Raw genomic sequence first — 27,560 nt, 5'->3', positions numbered from 1 at the left:
TTCAACAATAAAATATCTGCAAGAACACAAGAGTGTGTTCCAAACATTTTCTCCAGAAAGATTTTCAAAAACACTGGGCCTCGTTCATAAAACATTCGTAAATATAGGAGTAAATTTGAGCATAAAATGGACCTTTACAAAAACTCTCCTCCGGATGCACAAATGCTTCGTAAACCTCCGATTTGATAGTTAAACATGAATATGCTAATGAATTCCAATCATTCGGAAATAGGGCGCTCGTGCACGCTCATTCACAATTAGCATAATCCCCACCTATGCATTACAGCTATGCAAATTGCATGTCCAGGAACGCAGTGGAATATTCAGCTCTACTTTCTCAGGTTTGGCTCCAGTATATTGCATAAATGTAAAAGAGACTAATGGGCCATATGCCTAACAATAAATATTCAATAACGCGTGTCCACCAAAGAGTTTTTAGCCAGCTGAAAAAATGTCAGGAGCTCCTCTGAAAACGGCAAGCTGGTGGTGCTTGAGAACGCTTTGGTGGCACAGCGTTTTTCCAACTGAGACACTGTGGTTGCTATGATTAGGAATATCCATGGTAGTAACGTATTACTAGTATCTCATTTTGAAGAATATTACTGAATATAAAAATGCAGTAAGCAGCAATGTTAACCTCTCTATTGTTGTTCAGTTGTTGTACAAGTAGGATAATTAATTAGTGTAGTATTTGTGTCGCCCCTCCTCCATTTTGGACGGCTGGGTAAAAAGTGACAGTGACAAGCGCTGCGTTCAACTCTCAGCTACAAAAAAAAAAAAAAAAAACACAAACAAACAAACTTGTAAAATATTATAATGACAGTTTACGTCAGAACAGCTTTACGAATAGTTTGCACAAATTCGTTCTGCTCGTGTTTCATGAATAAGGCCCATTGACTGGGATCTGAAAGCAGTTTTCTGTATTCTAAATCTTCTTGAAGACAGTGATGCAGTGATGGTGAACAAAGGCTTTTTAATCAAAAGACCTACTGGCTGAAATTCATGCCACACTAGTTATCCCACCTTTTCTTGGCCCAAGTGGACAGTTCAGTAATGAGGAACTCACATGCACACACACACAACATAGCTCAATTGAGAATTCACATTGAATGAGCCATTCGACAAATGAAGGAATATCACAAATTTAATAATGATTCCTAACAAACTAGCGACAAGAACATGGAAAAAAAGTAAGATTAATAATGAAAAAGTTAATGAAACGTCACTGTTTCAGTCAATGATTTCAGCCCGTTTTTTCAGGTGACATTTTATACTGCAGAGCTATTTAAAACCATAGGTATAGGTAGAAGCCACATTCAACCGCTCCAGGCACGTCCGCCATCTTAGACCGGTCTTGTTATGAGTTTCAAGATACAAGAACATTATGCTGCATCTGGTTGTAAAAAGCGCCAAAATTTTAATTCCTGAAGAAACTGGATAAACTTTCACAGGTAAGAATGTGTCTTCTTGTATTGTGTTAGTTTAGCAAAAGCATCTTCTGAGGTCTACTGAAGATACAGATATTCATACATTCTTATAACTACAGTTGCAGCGCAGATGCACCGGCAACTTGCTCTAAAAGTTTAAATGGAGCAGCTTTGACATTCCAATGCGGTGGACAGCTTACGTATAGCGTCCCATAGAAATAGCCACCAATGGGGCATCTAGCTATACAAAATCTATTTCCTTACAAAATTCTTGTATAGTAGCATGCGGCGTACCATACGATTCAATAGGTGTCATCATCATACAGTCTACACACGTCGTAGCCATGTTTATTAGATTCACGTTGCACAGTGTGACATGCAATGGTCTTATAGGATTGTTAAAATCGTGCAGTGTCTCTCAGGCTTAAGGCTCGCAGTGTAAACGTAGCCTGAAAGCCCATAAAAATGAAACCAAAACCAAGTTTAATCAGCAAAAAGCTCATGAAATGTCACGGTTTCAGTTAATAATTTCAGCTCTCCAAATTATTTTTGCTATTTCAGTTTAATTGCCATTTTATACTGCAGAGCTATTTAAAATGATGTCCGGTCAAAGAACACAAACAGGGTCTCACACATACATGACTTTTCCAGGTGTATTAGTGTGATGGCAAAATTATTACACATTATGGCACCTTCTTCCTGAGTGAATGTGCAGGTGATTTTTTTTAAATTGCTCCTTTTTCAAAACTTGTCACGCTGAAGAACATGAAGAATGAGTTTGCATATGATCTTTCAAGTTTCTATGATACGTGAAACTCATGTCACACTCAAGACATGTGAAATGTCTCTCTCCAGTGTGAAGCCTCATGTGAATGTTAAGGTTTCCTTTAAGTGTGAAACTCTTTCCACACTGAGGGCAGGTGTAAGGCTTTTCACCACTGTGAATTTTTATGTGATTCCGAAGGTTTCCTCTAAATCTGAAACTCTTTCCACACTGAGGGCAGGTGAAAGCCTTCTCTCCAGTGTGAATTCTCATGTGAATCTTTAGGTTTGTCTTGTTTGAGCAAGTCTTTCCACAGTCATTGCACATGAAAGGCTTCTCTCCAGTGTGAGATTTGACATGACTTTTAAGGTGATTACTGTCTGGAAAACTCAGCCCACACTGATGACATATATAACTGAGAGAGGGAGCTCTTGAGTGAATCATCATGTGCTTTTTAATGGTTCCTTTATGTCTGAAATTCTTTCCACAATGATCACATGTAAATGGCTTCTCACCAGTGTGACTGTTCATGTGATACCTAAGGTTTGGTTTTGTTGTAAAGCTCCTTCCACACAGTTTGCAGATGTACGGCTTCTCTCCGGTGTGAGTTTTCATGTGCCTGTTAATGCTTCCTTGTTGACTGAAACGGTTTCCACACAGGGGGCATGTGTAAGGCTTCTCGCCTGTGTGGACATTCATGTGGCTTTTGAGGGTTCCTTTTTTAGTGAAACATTTTCCACACTGTTGGCAGGTGAAAGGCTTCTCTCCAGTGTGAATCCTCATGTGGACTTTAAGGTTTCCATGTTCATTGAAATGTTTTCCACATTGTTGACATGTATAAGGCTTCTCTCCAGTGTGAATCCTCAAGTGGACTTTAAGGTTTGCTTGTTGATCGAAACTCTTTCCACATTGTTGACATGTATAAGGCTTCTCTCCAGTGTGAATCCTCAGGTGGACTTTAAGGTTTCCATGTTGATTGAAAGTCTTTCCACAGTGCTGGCAGGTGTAATGATCTCTACTTCCAGTCTTTTCTGTCTGAGAGCAACTAATTGATTTTTGTCCAGTTATGAAATCATGCTCTTTCTTATACTGATCTTCATTTTGCATTTCATCTAGTACTTCACTCTCCTTTTTCAGCACCATCAGGTCTAGGGTGAAAAGAGACAAATACAAGTTAACCTCTATTTAAAAGCAACAGTAGAACAGACTATAAAAATGGCCCAAATCTGCCATTTATCCTGGAGAGTCACAGTCCTGCAGAGTTTAGCACCAACACACCTATTAAGTTGACCTTAAAGACCTTGATTCAGGCTTGTTCTGTTAGAATTTGAGTTAAAACTCTGCAGAGGCTGGGCTGCAAGGCTGAGCTTGACACACTAGTTTAAATTATTAGAATTATGCAGACCTTTCAACAATAGGGCTGCACGATTAATCGAATGCGATTATAATGAGCATCTCGTCAGTAAAGCAGGTTCTGTGATTAGTAATAAATCTCCATCACCTGCTTTCAGATGGAGCAGCATTTACTAGACAGAGCCGTAATTCACGGACAAGAAAAAAAAAGAATAAAAAAAATTAAAAATTCTAACGCTATAATATATATATTTCCGCATGAGAGCGCCCTCTGGCCTTTGGATGGAGATTTACTACTGATCACAGAACCGTGTTTCATTGAAAGCATGACAATCGCTACTTTTGCCTTATCGCGATTTCATTTCCATTTATCATGCAGCCCTATTCAACAATGTTCAATTTTGCAGGAAAAAAAATTTCATTTGTCAAACATACAATAACATTGAATGTAAATTATCATATTTATTAATATTATTAAATGGATGCCATCTTATTTATCTCATAGTGCTTTCTGTTTATTATTGACATTTTAATCAGGATTCTTGTCCGTTTGGGCAAGTAAAATTCTCTCTCACTAGCCCCTTTAAAATATACTGTTATATACTAAAATAAGTGTTAACCGAGCTCTGTGGTGGTTCCTCCATGGTTTACTTCAGCTCACATGTATTAAAAATTGTAGCCGAGTCGGTAACTGTAAAACGCATTGTTCGTCACTGTCACTATCAATGGAGGAGGGGCGGGACAAATACTGACCAACTACTCTACTTGTGCAACGACTGCCTACAACAATGGAGAGGATAATATTACTGGTTACTGCTTTTTTATATTTAGTAAAATTCTTAAAAATGAGATCCCAGTAATATGTTGCTGCCATGGATATTCAAATCATAGGAGCCAAAGCGTTTAAGCGCCACCAGCTGGTCGTTTTAAGAAGAGCGCATGACATTTTTTTCAGCTGGCTAAAAAATCTTTGGTGGACACGCGTTATTGAATATTTATTGTTAGGCATATGGCCTATTATTCTTTTTTTGCATTCATGCAATATACTGAAGCCAAACCTGAGAAAGTAGACAGGAATATTCCACTGTGTTCGCATTTTGCATAGCTGTAATTCATAGGCGGGGGTTATGCTAATTGTGTATGAAGCGTGCATGAAGATTGGAATTCATTAACATACACGTGTTTAACTATCAAATCGGAAGTTTATTCAGAACTTACTCATATATTTACGCAAATTTCATGAATGAGGCCCATTGTGTCGTTTTCACTCACAGTGAAGAACTTTCCACGCTGACGACATGTTTACATGCAGATGTGAGCATAAGTGTGACGTCAAAATGGAACTGGCAAGATGTGAGGCTGACCGGCCGGTCACCAGTCTGGACGGACCATGTGAAAAATCAGCTGATTCTGGTCACTGATTTTATTACTGAATCATTCATTTATTTGATTCGTTTGAACGGCTGATTCATTCAAAGTACGTGACTGTCTTTATGAATGGGTAATTGAATCATTGACTTTTAATGGAGGCTCAGCTGTTACTTTGTTTGAAACTATTTTTGTTGACGAAATAGAGCAAAATAAGGCAATAGTATTGTAGTCAGACAATATAAGTCACTTAATATTAACTTCTTGTTTAATGAACTCTTGTATTAAATCAATATCACATTTGCAAACTCCCTTAATAATCATTAAACGCTGTCACTCATCTTAGTTCATCTCAATCTCACAAAACTCCATTATAATCAACGAAGCTCCACACAGTGAATGCACAGTGAATCTCTTATTTATTCTGTCTACACTTTGTTTGTTATAATGAGAGGTCTGTGATACAACGTGCTTTTGCAGCGTTGAGTAATGTAAGTAGCCTACGTTAGAAACCTTTGAAGCTCCCTCAGCGCAAACACAAATATGCTGATCGGGTCAGTCGCACAGGCGCTCCTAAATATTCTTTCATAGTCGCACGCAGTAGGTTTCGGTCGCACTGTAGAGCCCTGCGAAACGCTGATACGATACAAAATCTTTACGTATACAGCTAAACACTTCTCCGTGTGGATGTGGCCTCAAGTTCAAAATCCACCTGCTACTAAAGATGAATAGAGTTTGTACTGATTTACGTTTTAGGTGCTAATGTAGTAACTCTAGCAAGATGGAGATCTCAACAGGAGAAATGTTTTTATTTCATCTGGTGCATCTGACATATGATTTAATTATCGCTTGATTCAGTGTTTACTTTTATTTACTTTTTATATTAACCCTCATACCCTATTCACATAACAGCCCTTAATTGTTTGTTCGTGGACAAATGTGGGCACAGAGGTCTCAGGTGTCATCCAATTTTTTATTTATTATAAATGTTATATCAATGTCTTCGATAAAATTTATTCTATCCATTTATGGTATTTTTTTTTATTTTGGGGGTATTTTTGAATTTATTTACCTCTAAAAGTACCACAATTTCTATATAAATAATGCTTATTTTATGTTATATTTATTATTTCTTTACCTACATTAAAAATATCATTCCACTAAGTTCTGAGAGTTAAATCCTGAAGATGAAGTGTTTTTGCTGGCATCTAGTGCCTTATATTGGTATTAAATTAAGAATAAAAAACAATAATATCAATAGCCACTAGATGGCTATAGTACTACTCATACTCAATGGCTGCATATAGACTGAACTGAACCACTGTATAAAATCAATTTGACCTCTTAAGTTTTTGACTATCACAAGTTAAAATTGTAATTTAAAAAAAAAAATCTGTTAGGTGAGACTATACAAAGATGTCAAAATATGCTTAGATAAATATGACCATGCTATAAGGAAAAGACAAAGTAGAACATTTATCATTTATTTCAAACAAAAAACATAAAATTTCAATAACTAATTAGTACCAAACGGGTAAGAATATACATAACAACAACTAAATAAGTGTTAGCTAAGAACAGGAAAGAACAAACAAACAGGTAAGAACAAACAGTAATAGTTATTTACATTATTTACATGCACTTGTGGCAGGTGGTAATTGTAACTGAATGTTCTTTGCAGATATATTCTCTGCATTTTGGACATACAGTGCTGGTTTTCTTCCTGTTGGAAGTGCAGACATGGCACCTTTTTCTTTTTGTTGGAGGAGTTGCTGTTGATGTGCTAGGGATGCTTTCTGAGGAGGGTTGTCCTCTGATCTGATTCAGCATCCTCAGAGAGGCTGCTCCACGGGGAACACTCTTCCTTCTCTGAATCAGTGGGGACACCAGAGCCTTCCCAAGCTCTTCCAAAAAGATCCGCCTTCTGAAGGTCTTTCCTGCATTCCAGGCAGGGTTGATTCCCGACCACAGGACGAAGGCATTCAGGGCTGACACATCCAGCATGTTTGAAAAGACCACCATGGGCCAACGGTTGGATTTGCGCTTACATGTGTAAGCAGCGACCATCTTGAATAATACACACAGAAAAGAATAAAATCAAACACTATACTGACAAAAGTACATTTACATTTTTTCACTTAGCAACTCATCCATTTGTTACAAATTATAAACTGCAAGCAATTTGTCATAGGAAAATGAGTAAACAATGCAAAAATTTTTTTTGTAAAATACCTGGTCAAGGCAGTCCACTCCACCTTTCGTCTTGTTGTAATCCAGGATTACATCTGGCTTCCTGTCTTCCCCTGTGCTGACTGTGGCTGCCTTGTGAACTGTGCTCATCAAGAGCACATTTTTGTTTTCTTTGGACAGTAAGACACAAGTGTGTGTGTACTGGTAAATGCAAACACTGAAGAGAATTTCTCTCTGCCCCTTATTTTCACAAGCGGATGGGAGCTCAGGCTTGTTCCTCCTCACCGTTCCCAGCATGCCCAGTTTTCTCTTCAGGAGCTCCTGGCCAAGGGCATACGACGTGAAATAATTGTCACACGTGATAGTGTGCCCTTGGAGACCCGCGGACATATCGAGGACAACGCGCATTCCCAGGTTTTTTTCCCGCTGCCCATTAGCTGGTTTGCCGGTATAAATTTGCATATTATATGCATAACTGGTCTTAGCATCGCAGGCTGCCCAGATTTTGATGCCATATCTGGCTGGTTTGCTTGGCATGTACTGCTTGAAGTTACAGCGTCCTCTGAAAGGTACCAGGCATTCATCTACTGTAACTTCTTGGCCTGGGTTGTACATTTTAGGCAGATTTTCGACCCATTTGTCCCAGATTTTTCGTATGGCAGCCAGTTTGTCGTCTCTCCAGCAGTCAGGTCTTGTGTCTCGGTTGTCAAACCGGATGACCCTTGTCATGATTTCAAATGCACCAAGAGACATTGTAGCACGAAAAATGGCTCTCCCTGTGTCTGCATTCCACAAGCTTCTTGTGGCCTCGTCGTGAGAACGATAAACACCGGTCAGCAAAAGCAGACCAATGTAGGCCTGTATGTCCACCCAGTCCACCTCTTTCCATGACTCCCCATACACTCTTTTCCCCTCTAAATTTGTCATGTCAATCAGTGTTTTTTGAGTTTCCTCAGGAAAAAAAAGCTCAAAAGCTGACCTTACGTCGTCCACACGCGAACAGGCATATCTGGTTGGCCCAGGGGTCATCTTCATTACGTGCTCTGCAGGTGCTCTCCCTGGTGTCTGGTCAGGTGCAGTAGCCGTCCAGATGATTTCTCCATTTTTAGATGCATAAGTTAGTATGCCAGGATCCTCTTCCTCAGAGTCTTCATCTGTGTCGACTTCATCTGTGTCGACATAATCTGGGTCAAACTCGGTCTGACTGTCCGTTTCAGATCCTTGATCCTCTGCTGACTCCAAACCACAGTCTGGCATGCCTCCTTCCTCCCCACTGGATTCCAGGAGAATATCCAGGGTCTCTGCTGCACTATACCTCTTACTCATTGTGCTGTTTGCAGTGAACTGATAAAATAACTGCCACTACAGGTTTAGGTAGCATATGCTGCATAAACGTTTTGTATCTAAGTATCAACAAACCTTGCAGTAGCACTTTGATCTGACTCTGAAGTGTGCGTGTGTGAGAGAGTCTGTGGATGATTGGATCATACCAAAAACATGGTCAGACATTGGCTCATTAAATTTTTGTTTTTGTATGTGTGAGTAAGTTTTTATTTGAAAGCTCTGAGCTCTGTCATAGGCTCATTGAATGCATTGTGTGTGTGTGTGTGTGTGTGTGTGTGCTTGTGTGTAAGAGAGAGAGAGAGAGGGTGATGAGCCAGGTGGTTTATTGGATCATTCCATTGGTTGTCATCATTGATTGGATCATTTTTGTATGTGTGAGTGAGTTCAGTATGTGTGACAGAGCCCAGCTCTGTCATAGGCTCATTGAATGCATTGTTTGTGTTTGTGTGTGTGTATGAGTGAGAGTTTTTGCCATGTTCAGAATGTTGAACAGGATCAGCCCTTCATTTGTGTGTATGTTAGATATACATTGTATTGGATTTATTGATTTTATTTTACAAAACAGCAATTCCATGCAAATGTCATCCTTACCATGAAAAAATAAAGTTTTTACCTAAAGAATAAAACCCTGTTTAACTTGTACATTTAGGTCTGTATTTTACTGCATTAACGTGCTTTAATAGAAATTTGAAGGAAATCGCAATGTTTATCCATCACATATGAGGGGTGTACCTAAAGTAAAATTACATTTTCATTCGACTGTATTTCATGTTTTCAAATAAGAGATCAAAGACTGACCATTTTTTTATTTATGTCAACAAGTAAGTATTTTGTAGAAAGGTGGAGGCCTGTCTGAAAAGTAAATAAACTCACTTTGTCTTAACAGCGATGACTTTTGGATTTATAAGGGCTAGATTTATGAGGTCTGTACGCTTCAGCGCTGTGTCACGTCCATAACATTTTAAAGATTAAGTTTATATCTTATAGTAATTATTAATGCAATTAACTTGAAACTTTCTGTACAAAGCTAACTTATGGCCATGCTAATTATGATCAACAGTTCATCTCCATTCTCTGCACTTATCCACCATAAAAATGCGTTACGGACGTGACCGTGACGGACGTTATGCATACTGGCATGCATACCTCGTTGCTGATGATTGATAGCCTGTGTATGTTTATACTGCTGGGATCTGTTTCATGCTTTCCATATCATGAAATTTTAGAAATGAATTAATTCTAACATGTAAGAAATTGCATTTTCAACGAAAACATCGCGGAGATTGAGCCTAAAACTGTGCGGGCCAGAAATGCACAGGCGGACTGAAGTACAAATCGTCAAAACTTTTTCAAATGTCATATAATGTTCATAGTCAATATTATCTTATTTAAACATTCAATGTGTTTCAAATAACTTGTGTCTCGAATCTATCTGCGCTGCATTCATTCAGAGAGCAAGATTTTGCGTGTTCGGCGCGCGCATGTTGCTATGTGTAACGCGCAAGAGATGTGCTGTGGGTTTACATCATTCTCTCATTTTTTTCTAAATATTTTTCTTCATTACAAATATTGTTTGGTTTTATTTTGTATCATTGCATGTTAAAAATAATTCACTATACTATGCATATGCGAAATGTGAAACTGCAATCTTATTCGCAGTCTATAGCATTTTATTATTTGTACAATTGCCTATATATTCAGCATATTTAACTTAACCTGTTCTGTATCTGTGTTATTTAATGCATAAGCGATTTATTAAAATAAGTTTACTAGACTCATTAAAACAAGTTTATGACTGCGACATCCGTTTAATCTTGATCAACAACAATGATCAAGGAATTGGAGCAGCATGGCCAGTTAGATCATTTTAAAACGTCAAATAGCCTTCAATTTGCAGGTTAAACTGCATCTGTCTAGGATGTAGACTGGTGAGGATCCCACACTCTAGCGTTAACCTAATATAAATGTGCTAGGCTATTATTCATATTCAAGTGTTTGTGTGGTAAATAATTAATGCTCAAGAATGACAGGGAGGCGCCTGCGTGACCACTTGCATTTTTTCCTGATAATGAAACAACTTAAAATTGGGTGCCTTACATAGCCTACCTGAGAAATATATCTACAGAAAGCGTGTCTACTTTTGAACGAACCAATTCAAAACGAAATCAAATACTCCCTGATTACGTAATCTGAATGCATTCCCTAAAGGCGCGTCCAGTGGAAATTTCGTGAATTTCATTTTTGCAGCTGACAAGGACTCATGAAAACATTAGTTTATTAATAAAAAATAAAATGTGTCCTTTTTTCATAATCATTAGGCAACTTTTGCTTGTGCTTTGTGGCAAACTTTATGCTTGAGCGCGGAATATGCTCATTATGGAGTATTATGTTACTTTAATAGGATTTAAACGTTTCTGGTTTGTGTATTGTAAATCTATTGTAGTCTACGGACGCTTCATAAATCATATGCATACCGGTGTACCGACGAAACATGCTACCTATCAGATTGTGCTACCAGTAATATATTTGCATTGTTTTAAGGGTAGGTTTAGGGTAAGGGTAGGTGTGAACGGGTAGGTTTAGGGTAGGGGTAGGTATGGACATTAAAAAAAAAGCCTCAAAGCACATGAATAAGATGCTGGTAGCACAATCTGATAGGTAGCATTTTTCGCTATCGATTTGTGCTGCCTATCTTTTTAATGGGAGGTAGCACAATCTGAGCGGGTAGCACAAATCATCAGAACACCGGCGCGCATTTTTGCCTCGTTGCTGACTGATAAAGGTCTACTGCTGTGTCAGGCTTACCGTATCATAACATTTTAGAAATCGCATTCTCAGCCCGCCAAAACTATTTTAAATGTCATTGTCAATATTATCTTGTTTAAACGTTTTATGTGTTTCAAATAACTCTTGTCGCTATTCTGGTGAATGAAAGAAGGGTTCAAGTACAAGTGGTAACGAAATACATTTTTAAATACAAAGATAGTATGTTAAAAGCGCATTTTAGTTCATTCATGGTGTCTCAAAATAGCACAGTTGAGTACACTTAGATGATCTTAAGTTGACCCTAAGAAGTACTAAAGGATCAGTTTTAGTATATTAAGTACAAAATTAGTGCGATAACAGAGCACTTTAAGTACATTATGGAAGTGTACTTGTTTTTCACCTGGGAGTGCAAGATTTTGCTGCTCGCGCATACTGTGGGATTATAATTTATTTTTATTTTGTCTAAATATTTTTTTGTTTGGTTTAATTTTGTATCATTGCATAGTAAAATAATAAATAAATAAATAATTCACTTTGTTATGCAGATGCAAAAGGTCTTCGCAGTCTATATATTTGAACAATAGGCCTATTATATTTAGAATATTTTACTTAACCTGTTTTTTATCTTAGTTATTTAACGCATAAGCAAGTCATTAAAACTTTTTTTTTTTTCAGCGGCATCCGTTTAATCGTGATCAACAACTATTATCAACGAATTGAAGCGGCGTTGGTGGGTTAGATCATTTTAAAACGTCAAATAGCCTTCAATTTATAGATTATAACTGCACCTGACTCGGATGTAGACTGGTGAGGATTTATTTTAATGTGGATTCCAACCTCTAGCGTTAACCTATAGGCTATCAATGTGCTATATTTTTGGCCCGTGTTCAAGTGTTTGTGCGGAATATCAATTGATGCGCCTGCGCCTCGCCCGTGCGATCATTTGCATTTTTTCCTGATAATGAAATAACTTAAAATTGGGTGCCTTACATAGCCTACCTGAGAAATATATCTACAGAAAGCGTGTCTACTTTTGAACGAACCAATTCAAAACGAAATCAAATACTCCCTGATTACGTAATCTGAATGCATTCCCTAAAGGCGCGTCCAGTGGAAATTTCGTGAATTTCATTTTTGCAGCTGACAAGGACTCATGAAAACATTAGTTTATTAATAAAAAATAAAATGTGTCCTTTTTTCATAATCATTAGGCAACTTTTGCTTGTGCTTTGTGGCAAACTTTATGCTTGAGCGGAATATGCTCATTATGGAGTATTATGTTACTTTAATAGGATTTAAACGTTTCTGGTTTGTGTATTGTAAATCTATTGTAGTCTACGGACGCTTCATAAATCATATGCATACCGGTGTACCGACGAAACATGCTACCTATCAGATTGTGCTACCAGTAATATATTTGCATTGTTTTAAGGGTAGGTTTAGGGTAAGGGTAGGTGTGAACGGGTAGGTTTAGGGTAGGGGTAGGTATGGACATTAAAAAAAAAGCCTCAAAGCACATGAATAAGATGCTGGTAGCACAATCTGATAGGTAGCATTTTTCGCTATCGATTTGTGCTGCCTATCTTTTAATGGGAGGTAGCACAATCTGAGCGGTAGCACAAATCATCAGAACACCGGTAGCGCATTTTTGCCTCGTTGCTGACTGATAAAGGTCTACTGCTGTGTCAGGCTTACCTTATCATAACATTTTAGAAATCGCATTCTCAGCCCGCCAAAACTATTTTAAATGTCATTGTCAATATTATCTTGTTTAAACGTTTTATGTGTTTCAAATAACTCTTGTCGCTGTTCTGGTGAATGAAAGAAGGGTTCAAGTACAAGTGGTAACGAAATACATTTTAAATACAAAGATAGTATGTTAAAAGCGCATTTTAGTTCATTCATGGTGTCTCAAAATAGCACAGTTGAGTACACTTAGATGATCTTAAGTTGACCCTAAGAAGTACTAAAGGATCAGTTTTAGTATATTAAGTACAAAATTAGTGCGCGATAACAGAGCACTTTAAGTACATTATGGAAGTGTACTTGTTTTTCACCTGGGAGTGCAAGATTTTGCTGCTCGCGCATACTGTGGGATTATAATTTATTTTTATTTTGTCTAAATATTTTTTTGTTTGGTTTAATTTTGTATCATTGCATAGTAAAATAATAAATAAATAAATAATTCACTTTGTTATGCAGATGCAAAAGGTCTTCGCAGTCTATATATTTGAACAATAGGCCTATTATATTTAGAATATTTTACTTAACCTGTTTTTATCTTAGTTATTTAACGCATAAGCAAGTCATTAAAACTTTTTTTTCAGCGGCATCCGTTTAATCGTGATCAACAACTATTATCAACGAATTGAAGCGGCGTTGGTGGGTTAGATCATTTTAAAACGTCAAATAGCCTTCAATTTATAGATTATAACTGCACCTGACTCGGATGTAGACTGGTGAGGATTTATTTTAATGTGGATTCCAACCTCTAGCGTTAACCTATAGGCTATCAATGTGCTATATTTTTGGCCCGTGTTCAAGTGTTTGTGCGGAATATCAATTGATGCGCCTGCGCCTCGCCCGTGCGATCATTTGCATTTTTTTTTCCTGATAATGAAACAACTTAAAATCAATTCGAAACTAATTTTATTTATGTAAATTCATAATAACAATAAAATGTTGTGCTTTTGCAAAATAACCAAAACATACAGGATGCGTCTCTGTGAACTGGAGCACGTCTCCAAAAAGAACCACAACTCAGCGTGTGTCTCACATAGAGAAATATATCTATAGAAAGGCTGAAATGCCTACTTTTAAACGAACCAATTTAAAACAAAAATTAAATGTATGAAGGTTGCATTTATCCCTAAAGGCGCGTCCAATGGTCCATACTGTGGAGGTGAGAGTCGGCACTATGAATTTCTTCTTGCAGCCGTAATAAACTTTAGTTTATTAGTAAATAATTAAAATGTCTCCTTTTTCTATACATTAATAATCCTTAGGCTACTTTTGCCTGTGCCTTGTGGCAAATTTTATACGTGTGCTTGAATATATTGAAGCTCATATGGATTAGTAGGTCTATTAATTTAATATAAAATGCGCAATTAGTTGAATATAATGGCTTAAACGAACAACTAGTTAACTAGAAAAATCTTTAGTGGGGGGCAGCCCTATTAAATACTCACTAGACGTCTCTGTTAAAGTTTTTAAAGCATTTTTATATGTTTTTTCATAGTCGGATGAATTCCGCTTTCAGACTGGTCACGTCCGTAACGGAGAGATGTCACGTCCGTAACATTGATTTTTTCCTCTGAAACACAACAACGAAAATTTTAACAAAATTTATATTTAATGCTTTGTAAATAGCCAACCCTTCTCCATTCGGCACACGTTGTCGCTTCTGGGCTGTGCATTGTAATTCGCAGAAAGTTTACAAAATATGTTGTCTCCCAGAAACTCGTGTTATTTTTTGTCACGTCCGTAACGCATGTGTTTTCCCCCCATTTAACATATAAAACAGGGTTATAGACTGATACTTTTCTCATGTCTGGACTCTATTTTAGGGGGTTTAGAAAAATATAAATAGATGGTTTAATATATTGGTAATAAATATAATTTATGAGAATTTATATTTCAGATTTTGACTGCAAATGTCACGTCCGTAACGGTGGAATTGCTCAAAAAAACAACAAGAATGCTCTGAATTACAGGTTTTCCCATTCATTCCTATGGGTGCCCATTTTTGTGGGCACAATTAAGGAGTTTTTTTTTTTCACCCACTTAACATTGTAGAATCGAGTCATTTTTGTGTGTGTGTGTTCAGGTGGTAAACTTAGGAAAAGTAGCCAAGTCTTGTACCGCTCAGATCAAGGGAAGTATTTTTAAAAAATAAATCAAAATTATTTTGCCCACATTTGTCCCCAATAGGGTTTTAGGGTTAAAATACGCTAATAAGGTTACAATAATAATATTTTATTTGTAAACTAAACTAGAGTAAGTGTATCTGAGATTGTGAATAGTTTAAATTCCCTTACACGTCACCCAAAAACACGAAAAATATAACAGCATTCACTGCATTTCTTTACCAAACGATAGATAGATAGATAGATAGATAGATAGATAGATAGATAGGGTAAAATAAGTATTGAACACGTCACCATTTCACACCACCATTCCATATGATTACACATAACTTAACTTCTGCACTTATTTGTTTTTGGGGTTTTTTGTATGTGTGGATTACTTGGGTTGTTATCGACATCTGGTGAAAATTTCATATCAACAGCACCTTTAGAAATATACTTACTGAGAAAAATGGTGACGTGTTCAATACTTATTTTACCCACTATAGCTATAGACAGATCTCAGCTGCACTTGAAGGCTGTTCACGAGGCGACCCACTCAATGTCAAATAAAACTGCTCATGTGACATTCTTCAACAATTTCATTAATTTCTGTAGAGACTGACATTTTAAAAAGTCCAGCTTTGGAAAAGAAAACCAACCTGTTTGTTCCTCAGTATCTTCTTGTTTCAGACTGAATACTTCTTCAATCTTTATATCTTCACTCTCCTCTTTAATAAACGCCATCTTTTAATCGTGTGTCACGTGGATCTCAGCTGCTTCACCAGGAGTTTTTCTCTGTGTTTGGCCACTTTGTCCTGTTTAAGATCAGAATAATTAACAAAAATAAATGCAAACTATATCTCTGGTTGCATCTTAATCAGTCAGAATGAGATTGAATTGATTTTCATGATTTTAAATGACCTAATTAGCCAAAACAATCATATTTATGATTTATAGTTTGTTTTATATTGATTTGATATGTATTGATTAATAGATTATATTTTAATGAATTCATTTTCTATTGATTTGCAGTAGTTCCCATCACATAGTGTGTTTGTTTGTTGATCTCGTTGTATTTACATTGTTTTGACCAGAGTGTGTACTCACTCGAGCTTCAAGTGAATCACTTTCGCTTCAGTTGACTCGGAGTTTGTTTCAAAAAGCACCGTTTCTCTTCACGAATTACGATGAAGTGATTCACGATATAGAGCGCGAAATGAGACGCACCACGTTTTTCAGATGCGCTTTCCTCAGAAATAAAAAATAACGTTTATTAAAGTTAAATAACGCATTACACTGTTTTATTCAATGATAAGGATTACTTTACAGTTATTATAAAAGTTGTAAAATAAACAGAGCAGTTTGCGTCGATTTAAACAATTTAAATGCGGGTAAAAACACAAACCTTTCTAGAGTCGTTTCCCAAACTGATGCAGGAGCGCGGCGCAGACTTATGATGTCATATCGTCAGACCAGAATAAAAGTCCTGTTCGCGCGCTGCTGTCTAAAATCACAAAAGTGCATTGAACGAAAGGTGACCAGATTTCTGAAATGAAACCGTGGACATTTCTTACGAGAGTGGTCAAAATATCACTGAAATATAATTTGTTATTATCTATGAATTGCATTTTTAATTGTTGTGGATTCCATATAGCTGCTATTAATATGTATTATTATGTTCAGAGTTATTATTAGGATTTTTAGTCTGGTTTTAATACAATTCACCAGAAATCACACTATAAAAACAGTATAGTAACCACTGTAGATAGCAAGCAGTTCAAAACAATAGTTTAACATCATTATGATTTACAAAAACTCATTACAAAAATAGAATTAAATAAATATAGAAAGAGTGATAAATAAAAGTGCAAATACCAAATACCTTTAATATTTTCCAAATGTTTATAACTTATTTGCTTATTTTTTAGTTCTTCATATATTTTGTTGTGTTTACCCTGCTAAAAACAAACAAACAATAGAAGTCCAATAGAAACCGTCACAGAAATTCCAATGGTTTCCATTAAAATACCATTATAAACCATTAGCTTTTACCCACAGAACAAGGGGCTAAGCTATGAATCTGTAGTAGCTGTAGTCAATTACAATGTCTTGGGTACCGGCTACAAGCTCTATGTAGATAACTTCTACACAAGTCCAATGCTCTTCCGGGATCTCCTTGAAAAACGAATCTTCGCCTGTGGGACCATCAGAAGCAACAGGTTAGGCTTCCCCCAAACCACCGTAAACTGCCTAAAAATCCCCTCGTGGGACCATTAAGTGGATCAGGGACAACAAACTTCTGTTTGTTGAATGGAAGGACACAAGAGAAGTTATGATGTGCTCCTCCTTCCATCCAGCTAATTTAGAAGAGTTTTATTAATCAAAATATAAATTAATCAAGTATAATCAATGTGAATATAGCCATTTATGTATCAAGTTATTCTACTATTATGAACATGTATCTGCCTGTGTGTAGAGGCCAGCATGAGAAGAGGATGCGCAGACATACATTCTGTGCTGAAACTGCACATCCTGTTGTGACATTAGACAAAAACTATATGATGGTGCCTCTTCTTTAACATATATGGAGGCCTCCTGTCCACTTCCTGAAAGCAGACTAGAGGCACATCCAAAAAAGGTAAACAATAATGATACAGGAAATGTACTGAACACGCCTTAGGAGAAAAAGCTGTATTTAAGAGGGTGCAAACCCAGATTCGGGAGATTCTCTGCAGGGTCTCTCAGGCTTCATTATCACATATAATAAAGTCTTATCTTCTGGCATCAAAACTCCAAGACTTTGAGAATGATTCCCCACAGCGGCAGATGCCACCACACTAACGGAAACCAGACAGTGCAGAGGAGGGTCAAGACACCTGATGGGCAATGGGCAGAAAAGACGTCCCCATTCCTGCTGCAGTGTTCGACTACAACAAGTGTGTAGAATTTATTCTCTGCTGTGTTGCAAGAAAATGTGCTTAAGTGTTTAGGTTTTATATATTGACTTGTGTTTATGTTTGCTTTCCACACAGGAACATGGGAAGTGTTGACATGTCCGATGCCCTCGTTGGATATTACACTGTCCTTAGAAAAACCAGAAAATGGTCTCTCTTTTACCATTTTGTGGACATCGCTGTTGTAAACGCCTTCATTATTCACCAGCAGCTGGCTGCAATAAAAAATGAGAAGGCAAAAAGTCAGATGGAGTTTTGAGACGCTCTGGTCATTCAGCTTTGCTCCTGACTCCCAGCTTGCCATCCACAGGCCAAAGCACATCACTACATCAAGCTGTGCCTTCAGAAGAAAGTGCAGAATGTGCCACATGAAGACACCAGTCTTCTGCCCTGGCTGTAGGGCTGTTCTTTGTTTCCTGCCAGAGCGTGACTGCTTCAACAACTGGCATGTCAAGAACAACCTGTAACCTATACCTACAAAGGTAGAGTTGTAAATAGTTGTATATAGTTATGTTATGTAGTAATTAGTGCTGGGCAATGATTAATCACATCCAAAATAAAGGTTTTTGCATACATAATATATGTATGTGTACTGTGTATATTTATTATGTATATACTGTAGCAAATCTAGCTCAAAAGTGAAATGTATATAAATAATTACAATGACAGTAATAACTGTAGCAGAATTAAATTGCCATCAACTGATCTGTTCGTCCAGCAAACATTCAGTGTAAGTTCTTCAAGTTCTTCCGGGTTTGAAGAGTGAACTCCAAAAGATGTTATTAAGGCTCGGTGGTAATTGGGAGTTTCTTCCGAGGTAGAAAGTGAAAAAAGAGCTAAGAAAGAGATCTACTGAGATCTGAGGATCCTTGGTTGAATGGAAAGTCAAGGCCACAAGGCCTGGCACAAAAATGTAAGGGTGCAGAAGAGTTCTAGCTCACATCCTCATCTTCTCAGTATCTGAAAGAACCGCAGACTGGCAGGCATCACTGATGTGAGAGCTTTATCTGATATAGAGGTCACACCTCTGGGGTGTCAAAGAGCCAATAGTGTCTTGAACTTTTGGAGGCAATGTTTTATGGCTCTTTGTCTCTGAACATGGTAATTTGCATATGAACTGGATTGGAAGTTGATATAAAAACTATTAAAGATTCTTAGAACACTAATATGTTGCATAGGTATCAACATATAATATACACTCAATTAGATCATCCAAAGACAAATTGATAGAGACCAAACATGGAATGTGAGGTAATATTAACTAGTGATCGATCATAAGCATGCAAAACAACAGTATACAATACACAAGAACATATACAAGAACAGTAATAATATACACAATGATCTGAATGATATGTGTGTTCATTCAAAGAAAGATTTCTCTATGAATTAATTAGAGAAGAGTCTATTTTTATGGCATAAAGTCACTTTCCTAAGGGAAAATGAGGTGAGTATTGCTCTACCCATATTCCTTTGAGCAATAAACTAGTGTTATCAGATTGGTTACCATGGAACCGAGGGCCTGAGTCATTCACAGACATAGGGGCACCCAGTATGTGTATTGGGTGAGGGGTCTGTGATTATTTGTTAATCTAATAACTAATTGATTTGTTAAATCAAATGAAAAATTGTGTCTGATTGGTCCAAATGCTACAATATAAATAAACACACATACATGTATATATTTAAGAAAAATAGGTTATGTTTATACATTAAATACTGTATATTTATTAGTGCTGTCAATCGATTAAAAAATTTAATCACGTTAATCACACTCATGGACTCATGATTAATCACAAATTTAAAATACTAGGATTTACCTGTAAATCTGTTTACCTGCCATCTGGTAAATGTCTGGTAAATGTGTTTACCTGCCATCTGCCCTGCACAGTGAAGACCGGTATTCATCCGTGAAGAGAACACCTCTCCAAAGTGCCAGACGCCATCGAATGTGAGCATTTGCCCATTCAAGTCGGTTTACAACAATAAACTGCAGTCAGGTCCAGACCCTGATGAGGACGACGAGCATGCAGATGAGCTTCCCTGAGATGGTTTCTGACAGTTTGTGCAGAAATTCTTTGGTTATGCAAACCGATTGTTGCAGCAGCTGTCCGGGTGGCTGGTCTCAGACGATCTTGGAGGTGAAGATGCTGGATGTGGAGGTCCTGGGCTGGTGTGGTTACACGTGGTCTGCGGTTGTGAGGCTGGTTGGATGTACTGCCAAATTCTCTGGAACGCCTTTGGAGACTGCTTATGGTAGAGAAATGAACATTCAATTCATGGGCAACAGCTCTGGTGGACATTCCTGCAGTCAGCTCGCCAATTGCACGCTTCCTCAAAACTTGCGACATCTGTGGTATTGTGCTGTGTGATAAAACTGCACATTTTAGAGTGGCCTTTTATTGTGGCCAGCCTAAAGGCACACCTGTGCAATAATCATGCTGTCTAATCAGCATCTTGATATGCCACACCTGTGAGGTGGATCTCGGCAAAGGAGAAGTGCTCACTAACACAGATTTAGACAGATTTGTGAACAATATTTGAGAGAAATAGGCCTTTTGTGTACATAGAAAAATTCAGTGTATGTGTACAACATAATTATAACTTGTGTAGAAAATATAAAACCTTCTGCAATAATTATTAAATCCCAGAATTGGACCAAAAAAAAAAAAAAATATATATATATATATATATATATATATATATATATATATATATATAATTTATTTATTTATTTTGAATTGGTGTAAACATATTCATATAAACTAGCTAACTGTATCCTGACACCATGTAACTTGTTTACCACCTTATGGAACACATGGTACAAACACTATCACAAAATAACACAATTCAGACTGCGTGTATGTTTTTTCACACATTTATTTAAAACCACTAAATATGCACAACAAATTGTGTTTCAAAGTAAACAAAATCAACCTTGCAAACCAACTTTTAATATACAACACTCCACATTTACATTTACTTAATACTGTCTGTTCAAAATGTTACAATACTAGCATTTATAAAATACACACCTGTATTTAACATTCACTTATGGAAATAAATTTTATGCAAATAAACAACTTTTGTAATTCTTAAAATATATATAAACACAACGCTTGATAATGCACCCTTAATACTAAAGATAAATATCTGAGTATAACTTTCTCAATTGTGAATAACTCCAAAGGTACTACAATGATGTTTATTCAATCTTGTAATCTGAAAAATGCTTAAAAATCCAAAACAGCTAACATTTAGAGCTTTTTTCAACTACTTACTATATTGTGACACTATACAATAAACACATTCACATTAGTCTCTTACAACAAACAAATAAACAAGAAAATTACTTCCCACTCTACTAAACATCTTTCTTTACTTCTGGTTGTTTCTCTTAACACCTTTTCCAAATGTTTTCTCATTTCTTTTCACCATAGATTCCACAGAAACTCCAGCCTTGCCTTTACTGGATTCATCACCTCCTTTGCTCCTTTTGTCCAAACCCTGACACTGTGAATATTCAGCAGTTTCATGTGCAAACAATATTTCAAGCATCAAATTTTTAAACAGTAGTTCTGCAGATTATTCCATTCTTGCACTACTTACCAGAACACCTTTTCTCTTGTGCTTTGGACAACTGATTTTGTGACTCCTTTGCTCCTTTCCTCCACAACCTGACTCTATAAACATTAAACACTTTCATGTACAAACAGTTGTTCAAGCATCACATCTTTAGACATTAATTCTACAAACTGTTCTATACTTGCACTTTTTACCACTAGGATCAGGTATCAAAATCCAATCCAAATTTCCAAAAACCAGATATTCAACAAGACATATATCACTTACCATGACATCTTTTTCTTCTGGTTCAGAAGACAGATTCGCAGGCATAGAGTCAGCTCCTTTTTCCCTTTTCCCCCAAACCCTGACTTTGTGAGGGTTCAACAGTTTCATCTGCAAACAACTGTTCCAACATTAAATCTTCAGACAATGGTTGTGCACACTCTTCCACAGTACCGCTACTTTTTACACCATCATTCTGTTCTGCTTCAGTAGATTGATTAGCTGAATCAGAATCAAACACAAATGATGCACACATAACACATTGTCCTCTGAATTTGATGTGCAAACATTTGTCATCACTCAGCAACTTTGCAGCTAACACATCTGGTTCCACCTGACTGTCAGCTGGAACAGTCATCAACTGGCGAAGCACAAAGTCATCCAATACAAATGTACTCATATTATCAGTGTTATCCTGTACAGTGACAGTTCCATTAAGTTCAAACTTAACTTTTGCAGTTTTGCAATATGCTGCACATTGCTGACATCTGGTCAAATTGACAGCAAGCAAGGTATGCATCTTTGGAAACATGTATTGGGCTTTCACATCTGCGGTCACAATTTCTCCTTCCTTCACTGTAAAACTGTCAACTGGTTGTGCAACAGTAGCTGAGACATCCAGTACTATGGTTAAAGACGACTGTGAAGTGGTTGACAAACAAGTGTAACCATCAAATTGTCTAACAGATGCATTCTTGGTGGTGTACCACTTCCTGATTTCCAATACATCTCCTCCCCAGACAGTCAACGACAAACTACACGTCTGATCAGCCACATCATATGACCACCTTTGCAATCTTTGATTGCTACGGGTCATACCCTGTCTATCTTCCACCAACTGGACCACTTTGACCTCACATTCACCTGAACTGCAAAAAAAGAAAAAAAAAAAAGGAAAAACATTGTTTCATTATTCAGAAATCTCTTAACTTGGTAAAAATAACAAAACATTATACCAGACACACACACATTCAAAATACAACAACTATATCTCCAAAAAGGATGGTAGTAACAACCTACCCTTTGATACTCCCTGGGATCATTGATGATTTGCTGCACCGTCCAGTGTTGTACAATGTCATGTGTACACTCAAACGCAAACTGTAGTTTACGCACACATGTTAGAGTGGTCGAAACATTGACAATGATGTCCATCTCTCCTTTCTTTTGGCGAAATGGTGAAAAGCCAACACCACACAGCCTTACAGGACTCCTAAAAAAAACAACTTCCATTAATATTTTCCCACAAAAACAAACTTACAACAAACAATATTTATTCATAAATACAAAAAAAAAAAAATTATATTTTTATCTATAACATGACTTTTTACAATTACCTGTCTTTTTCTGCACTTTCAAACATATGACGCTGCACATCAAATACCACCACACGGCTATTTTTTGTTGCCTCCTGTAACATCACTGTGAAGTATTTGTGTCGACTTCCTCCCTCCATCCCTTTGGACACACCATGAACATATCCTTCCACCTCTAAACTTTGATCTTTTCTCCATTGTCATTAATTCAAACGGTTATTTCTGAAAAAAAATAACAACAATACAACTTAACTAATTCAGTGTAAATTTCGTTTTCACTAGCAACTTATTCCCTTCTGCTTTAAAACTGTTTTACACAAATCCTTATAAATTTCCTTCAATTACTAATAAACATTATGCCACCATCATGTGCTATCGAACGTATCCGCTTATGAAGTCATGATTACAACCATGTCACATTTAAGTGCTATATTGTCAAAAATAATAAAATGCAGCATCCCATTGGTTAACAATCATACATTCACCACAACAATCACTTTCCTGGAAATTCTGACTTTTCGTACAAATACATTCTCAGCACAGTTTATGAAATATATAGCCTATAAACATACTATTTCAACAACAATTCAACGTAACTGAAATAATTGTTGTGAAATAGCATTAACAACAGCAATGATGTTCCCTTCCACCATATTTAAAATTTATGCCCCACCCAACGCTAATACATTGGAACACGCCTCTTTATTTTAGTCATAATGACATAACCTTTAAATAAGCTATCATCAATGTTTTTAGCTGTTGCCGAAACCTAATTTTACAGAAAGAAACTGAGAGGGAAAAACCCACAAAGAAATATTATGTCAAAATTAATAATATGTTCTTTAATTAGTTCATCAGATTATAATGGTCAGGGGATAGAACTGTATGTATTAAACCACATTGATATTAAAAATACATGCAAAATAAATATTAATTTGTTTATCATCACCATTTACCAGGACTTTCTGCATCCAAGACTATTTTCACTATGCTGCGTACACTGAATTAACCTGACAGCACATTGCTTACAGTAAAAAATAAACATGGATTAATACAAAATCAAATAAGTAGGCCTAAACTTTATTTTTAACATGACTTTAAGTATAGGGGTAACAAGGAAAAACTATTTTAAAAAAAGGCAACATAGATGGCACTTGTACAATTAGAAAAACAAAGTTCTTTATGACCAGCATGATTGTAATAAGCATAATACAAATCAAAACAACATGCACTATACAGCTAATTCTGTCAATGGTAAATTTTAATTTAAAGTGTTTAAGATAGACTACTACCTTTTACGTAAGAAAAATACACTACAATCTAATGTTTAACGTGTTTAAACACTTGATTAAACATCTTAATAACATAAATCTATAAAGAAGACATTTTAATATTTTGCACATCAATGTAAATATGTCTTTGAACAACTGTATTACTGTTTAACAAGATAATCACTATGGTACAAAACATTAAAAAAATTTGTAACATCTGGATTTGAAATCAAAACATGGTGCTAATCAGTTACATTGAGAAACAGAGTTGCGACACTCCCATTGGCTTCCATAGGAACTGAGGAATGTGAAAGTAATACATGTCAAGGAGCAACAAATAATTCCAAACAACAAATAATTCCAGCATTGAAGCTCATTCATTACAGCGATGCAAAGAAAGTTGAGGAAATTACAGCAGTTTTTGGCATTTTAACACATTACTTTACCTATCCAAAATCTGGCCAGAAGTTGTATTTTATGGCACATGTTATACTGTCACACCCCCGGACTGTTTTGTTGTGTTTTTGCTCCCCCTGTGTTCCAAGTGACCCAGTTTCTGTCTCCCAGTCTGATTGTTAATTTGATTCCAGGTGTGTCTCCTTAGTTCCCTTGTTATGCTGTCTTTAAAGCCCGTCCTTTCAGTTCTTGTTTGTTGGGTCTACTGGTTACTGTGTGTGTGGTCAAAATGAAGAATGCTGAATTGGAAGGATGGCCACTCCAGTGTTAAGACCAAGAAGGCACCAAATTTGAGCAAGATGTCAGTGATTCAGCTGCGACATGGCTCCAGGAGATGCTCTCTTTACCGAGTTGGATTTCCTCTGGGCTAGGTTTGAGCTGAAGGATTGAAGAGGCAAAGAATGACATAGTTTTTTGATTATGTCCTTTTATGCCCCCCCCCCCAAACAGGTGGGCTTTCTGGGGTTCACAGCCTGTGAGCAATGTTGTGGAGGATGAGGAGTAAGAACACCATGAAACAACATGAAAAGAACAGGATTCCAAGTTCACTTGTACATTATTTGTTTTATCTTTGCAGTATTAATTAAAATGTTATGTTTACTTGTTAGAAATATGCTTATCTTGTGTTTATTCATATAAATCATTGTCACCTATCTGCAGTCAACCTGTTTTACTGCACACCGATTAAAGATACTCTTTACCGCTAGGTATTGTGTCATGTCTAATGTATTAATAATGCCATCAGAATGCAACCAAAACACAGGATGGCAATAAGTAGATGGCTATAAGTAAGTGTCAGTCATCCAAAATAAATACCATGATCACTAGATTTTATACAGGTGTTACTATAATGATTTTGTAAATGGTGATCAGCAACTGAATATTGATATTGTGTAAGTTACTGTTTTTTGCCTTGGTGTGACTTCTCACTTTTTGCAGACAATACAAAGGCAGAGGACAGTAACTTCAAAATAGGGGTCAAAAGTTAAGTTTAAGCTAATAATGGGGGGTAATAATGGTAATTTTAGATGACCTTTTGGATGTATTTAATTATAAAACACTTTATGATCTATAATAACATTTATTTACAACTTATTTAATATTTTCTCTAAACCTTCTTGTATATTTAGACAAGCACCTGCAATTCTGGCCAAATTAAAGATATGTTGTGTGTGAATTTGCACATATTACATTGCAAAAATGTTTGCAGCTCGTTTTTAATATTACATTCTTGAGGACACTATGCTTACATTTCTTTTCAGGAGCACTAGTGCTCCTACTTAAAATAAATAAAAAAGAATAAAAAAAATAAGAACAGACCTTCTGATCAATGACAGGAGGGTCATTCCTGGGATTCGGTAACATTTCAACTTGGAAAATACATGTTTTTCAACTACATTCAACTTCTAAATACCCCACATCATTAGGCACATACCAAACCTCCAAAAAATATTAATCATATTTTAATATATCATATTCAAAATATTATATTTTCCCACCTCAGGCATTAAAGACCTTTTATCATTTTCAGGGGTTTTTTTCCAGCTTTTTTTTCTAAAATGTGTAATGGACAAAATGGGATTGGTTTAAAAAGGATTTTACACAGAAATCGTCATAAAACAAACATCTACCTACTGCTCTTGTGTCCCTGATAACAATTTAATGATAACAAATGTGACATTAATCATCATTTTCACATTTTTATGGGACTGAAGCTAAAAATACACAAATTGTGTGTCTACAGTCTTTATATTTTTTATAAAAAATATTTTTAATTTAAACTTTTAACTAAAACCACAATTTTATTGTTTTAGCCCTTAACATGTCAGGTGGTAATCAGCAAGAAATACTTGTTCTTAATTGTCTTCCCTGTATTTTTCTAAAAATATTAATGTGACAAGGGGTGATGGGGTAGAAGGGGTGATGAATTCTATTTCAAAAAAATATGAGTTGTCATGATTTTGGAGTATATATATTTACTGAAACCATGACTATTTTATATTTTTTCATTAAAATTATTAATAAATTAAGCAAATAACTCAACCCTGTCACAAGTTTACAACCCTGTAACAATGAGAAATACATATATTTGTGATGGGGTTGAGTGTGACGGGGTTGTGGTTTTGCATACAAAATGGCCACTGCTGCTCATGTAGCATAGGAGAGTAGACCATATGTGTAATGAGGTGGCAGTGGCGTCAGGATCCATGTGCAGTTTTATTGAAACACAAGAGAAGTCAGACAGGCATAAATCAGTAACTGGTGTCAGATATAGCAGAGGCAGGGCAGAATCAGAAACAGAGTTCGGGCTGAGGGTCAAGGCAGGCGGCAAACAGACAATATAGATACTCAGTAAGGCAGGCAGAGTCAGATAGGGATGGCTGATGCGAAGCTGATGTTTCGACACGGTGTCGAGATCCCGAAGCGCAGATGTTTCGAAACACTGCTCCGAAGCGTGATTCGAAACACCCATGTCACGTGACTGAGGCGATTCGAAGCATCGGGGCGTGTCACAAGTGTTTCGAGACGTGGCATACCTACCGAATCTGCGTTTGATTGACAGGGTCGGGAACAAATCACACAATCGCACATCTTTCTCAACCTAACTCCCACAAAGTATAAAAGTGTAGTTAACGCATCTTCACTTCGTGGGTT

At 36.6% G+C, this 27,560-nt stretch overlaps 2 protein-coding genes and 1 pseudogene across 6 annotated transcripts; all 3 read right to left on the bottom strand.

The window, feature by feature from the left end:
• Positions 1-834: 834 nt before the first annotated feature.
• LOC131537194 (gastrula zinc finger protein XlCGF57.1-like) lies at positions 835-16,454 on the bottom strand. Of its 2 annotated transcripts, XM_058770493.1 has the most exons (3): positions 16,167-16,454; positions 15,719-15,874; positions 835-3,338 (listed from the first exon to the last, which is right to left on the bottom strand). In XM_058770493.1, the coding sequence occupies exons 2-3, from the start codon at positions 15,801-15,803 to the stop codon at positions 2,179-2,181; spliced, it is 1,245 nt and encodes a 414-aa protein (XP_058626476.1). In that variant the 5' UTR covers positions 15,804-15,874; positions 16,167-16,454; the 3' UTR covers positions 835-2,178. The 2 variants fall into 2 exon arrangements, with proteins under 2 accessions (XP_058626476.1, XP_058626477.1); XM_058770494.1 differs by lacking the exons at positions 15,719-15,874; positions 16,167-16,454 and adding an exon at positions 6,539-6,669.
• Positions 3,348-11,542, bottom strand: LOC131537180 (piggyBac transposable element-derived protein 4-like; annotated as a pseudogene).
• Positions 16,455-20,799: 4,345 nt separating the features above from the next.
• LOC131537218 (uncharacterized) lies at positions 20,800-24,178 on the bottom strand. Of its 4 annotated transcripts, none has more exons than XR_009270208.1 (3): positions 21,866-24,178; positions 21,623-21,696; positions 20,800-21,526 (listed from the first exon to the last, which is right to left on the bottom strand). XR_009270208.1 is itself a non-coding variant. In XM_058770527.1 (3 exons), exons 1-2 carry the CDS (start codon positions 22,942-22,944, stop codon positions 21,915-21,917), a joined length of 879 nt encoding a protein of 292 aa, XP_058626510.1. In that variant the 5' UTR covers positions 22,945-24,178; the 3' UTR covers positions 20,800-21,696; positions 21,866-21,914. The 4 variants fall into 4 exon arrangements, 3 of the variants coding, with proteins under 3 accessions (XP_058626510.1, XP_058626511.1, XP_058626509.1); XM_058770527.1 differs by having other exon boundaries at positions 20,800-21,696; positions 21,866-22,731; positions 22,883-24,178; XM_058770528.1 differs by having other exon boundaries at positions 20,800-22,731; positions 22,883-23,075; positions 23,200-24,178.
• Positions 24,179-27,560: the final 3,382 nt, after the last annotated feature.

This window comes from Onychostoma macrolepis, chromosome 03 (genome assembly GCF_012432095.1).
Source record: "Onychostoma macrolepis isolate SWU-2019 chromosome 03, ASM1243209v1, whole genome shotgun sequence".
Taxonomy (NCBI): Eukaryota; Metazoa; Chordata; class Actinopteri; order Cypriniformes; family Cyprinidae; genus Onychostoma; species Onychostoma macrolepis.
This window is presented reverse-complemented; position numbering and strand designations above follow the sequence as displayed.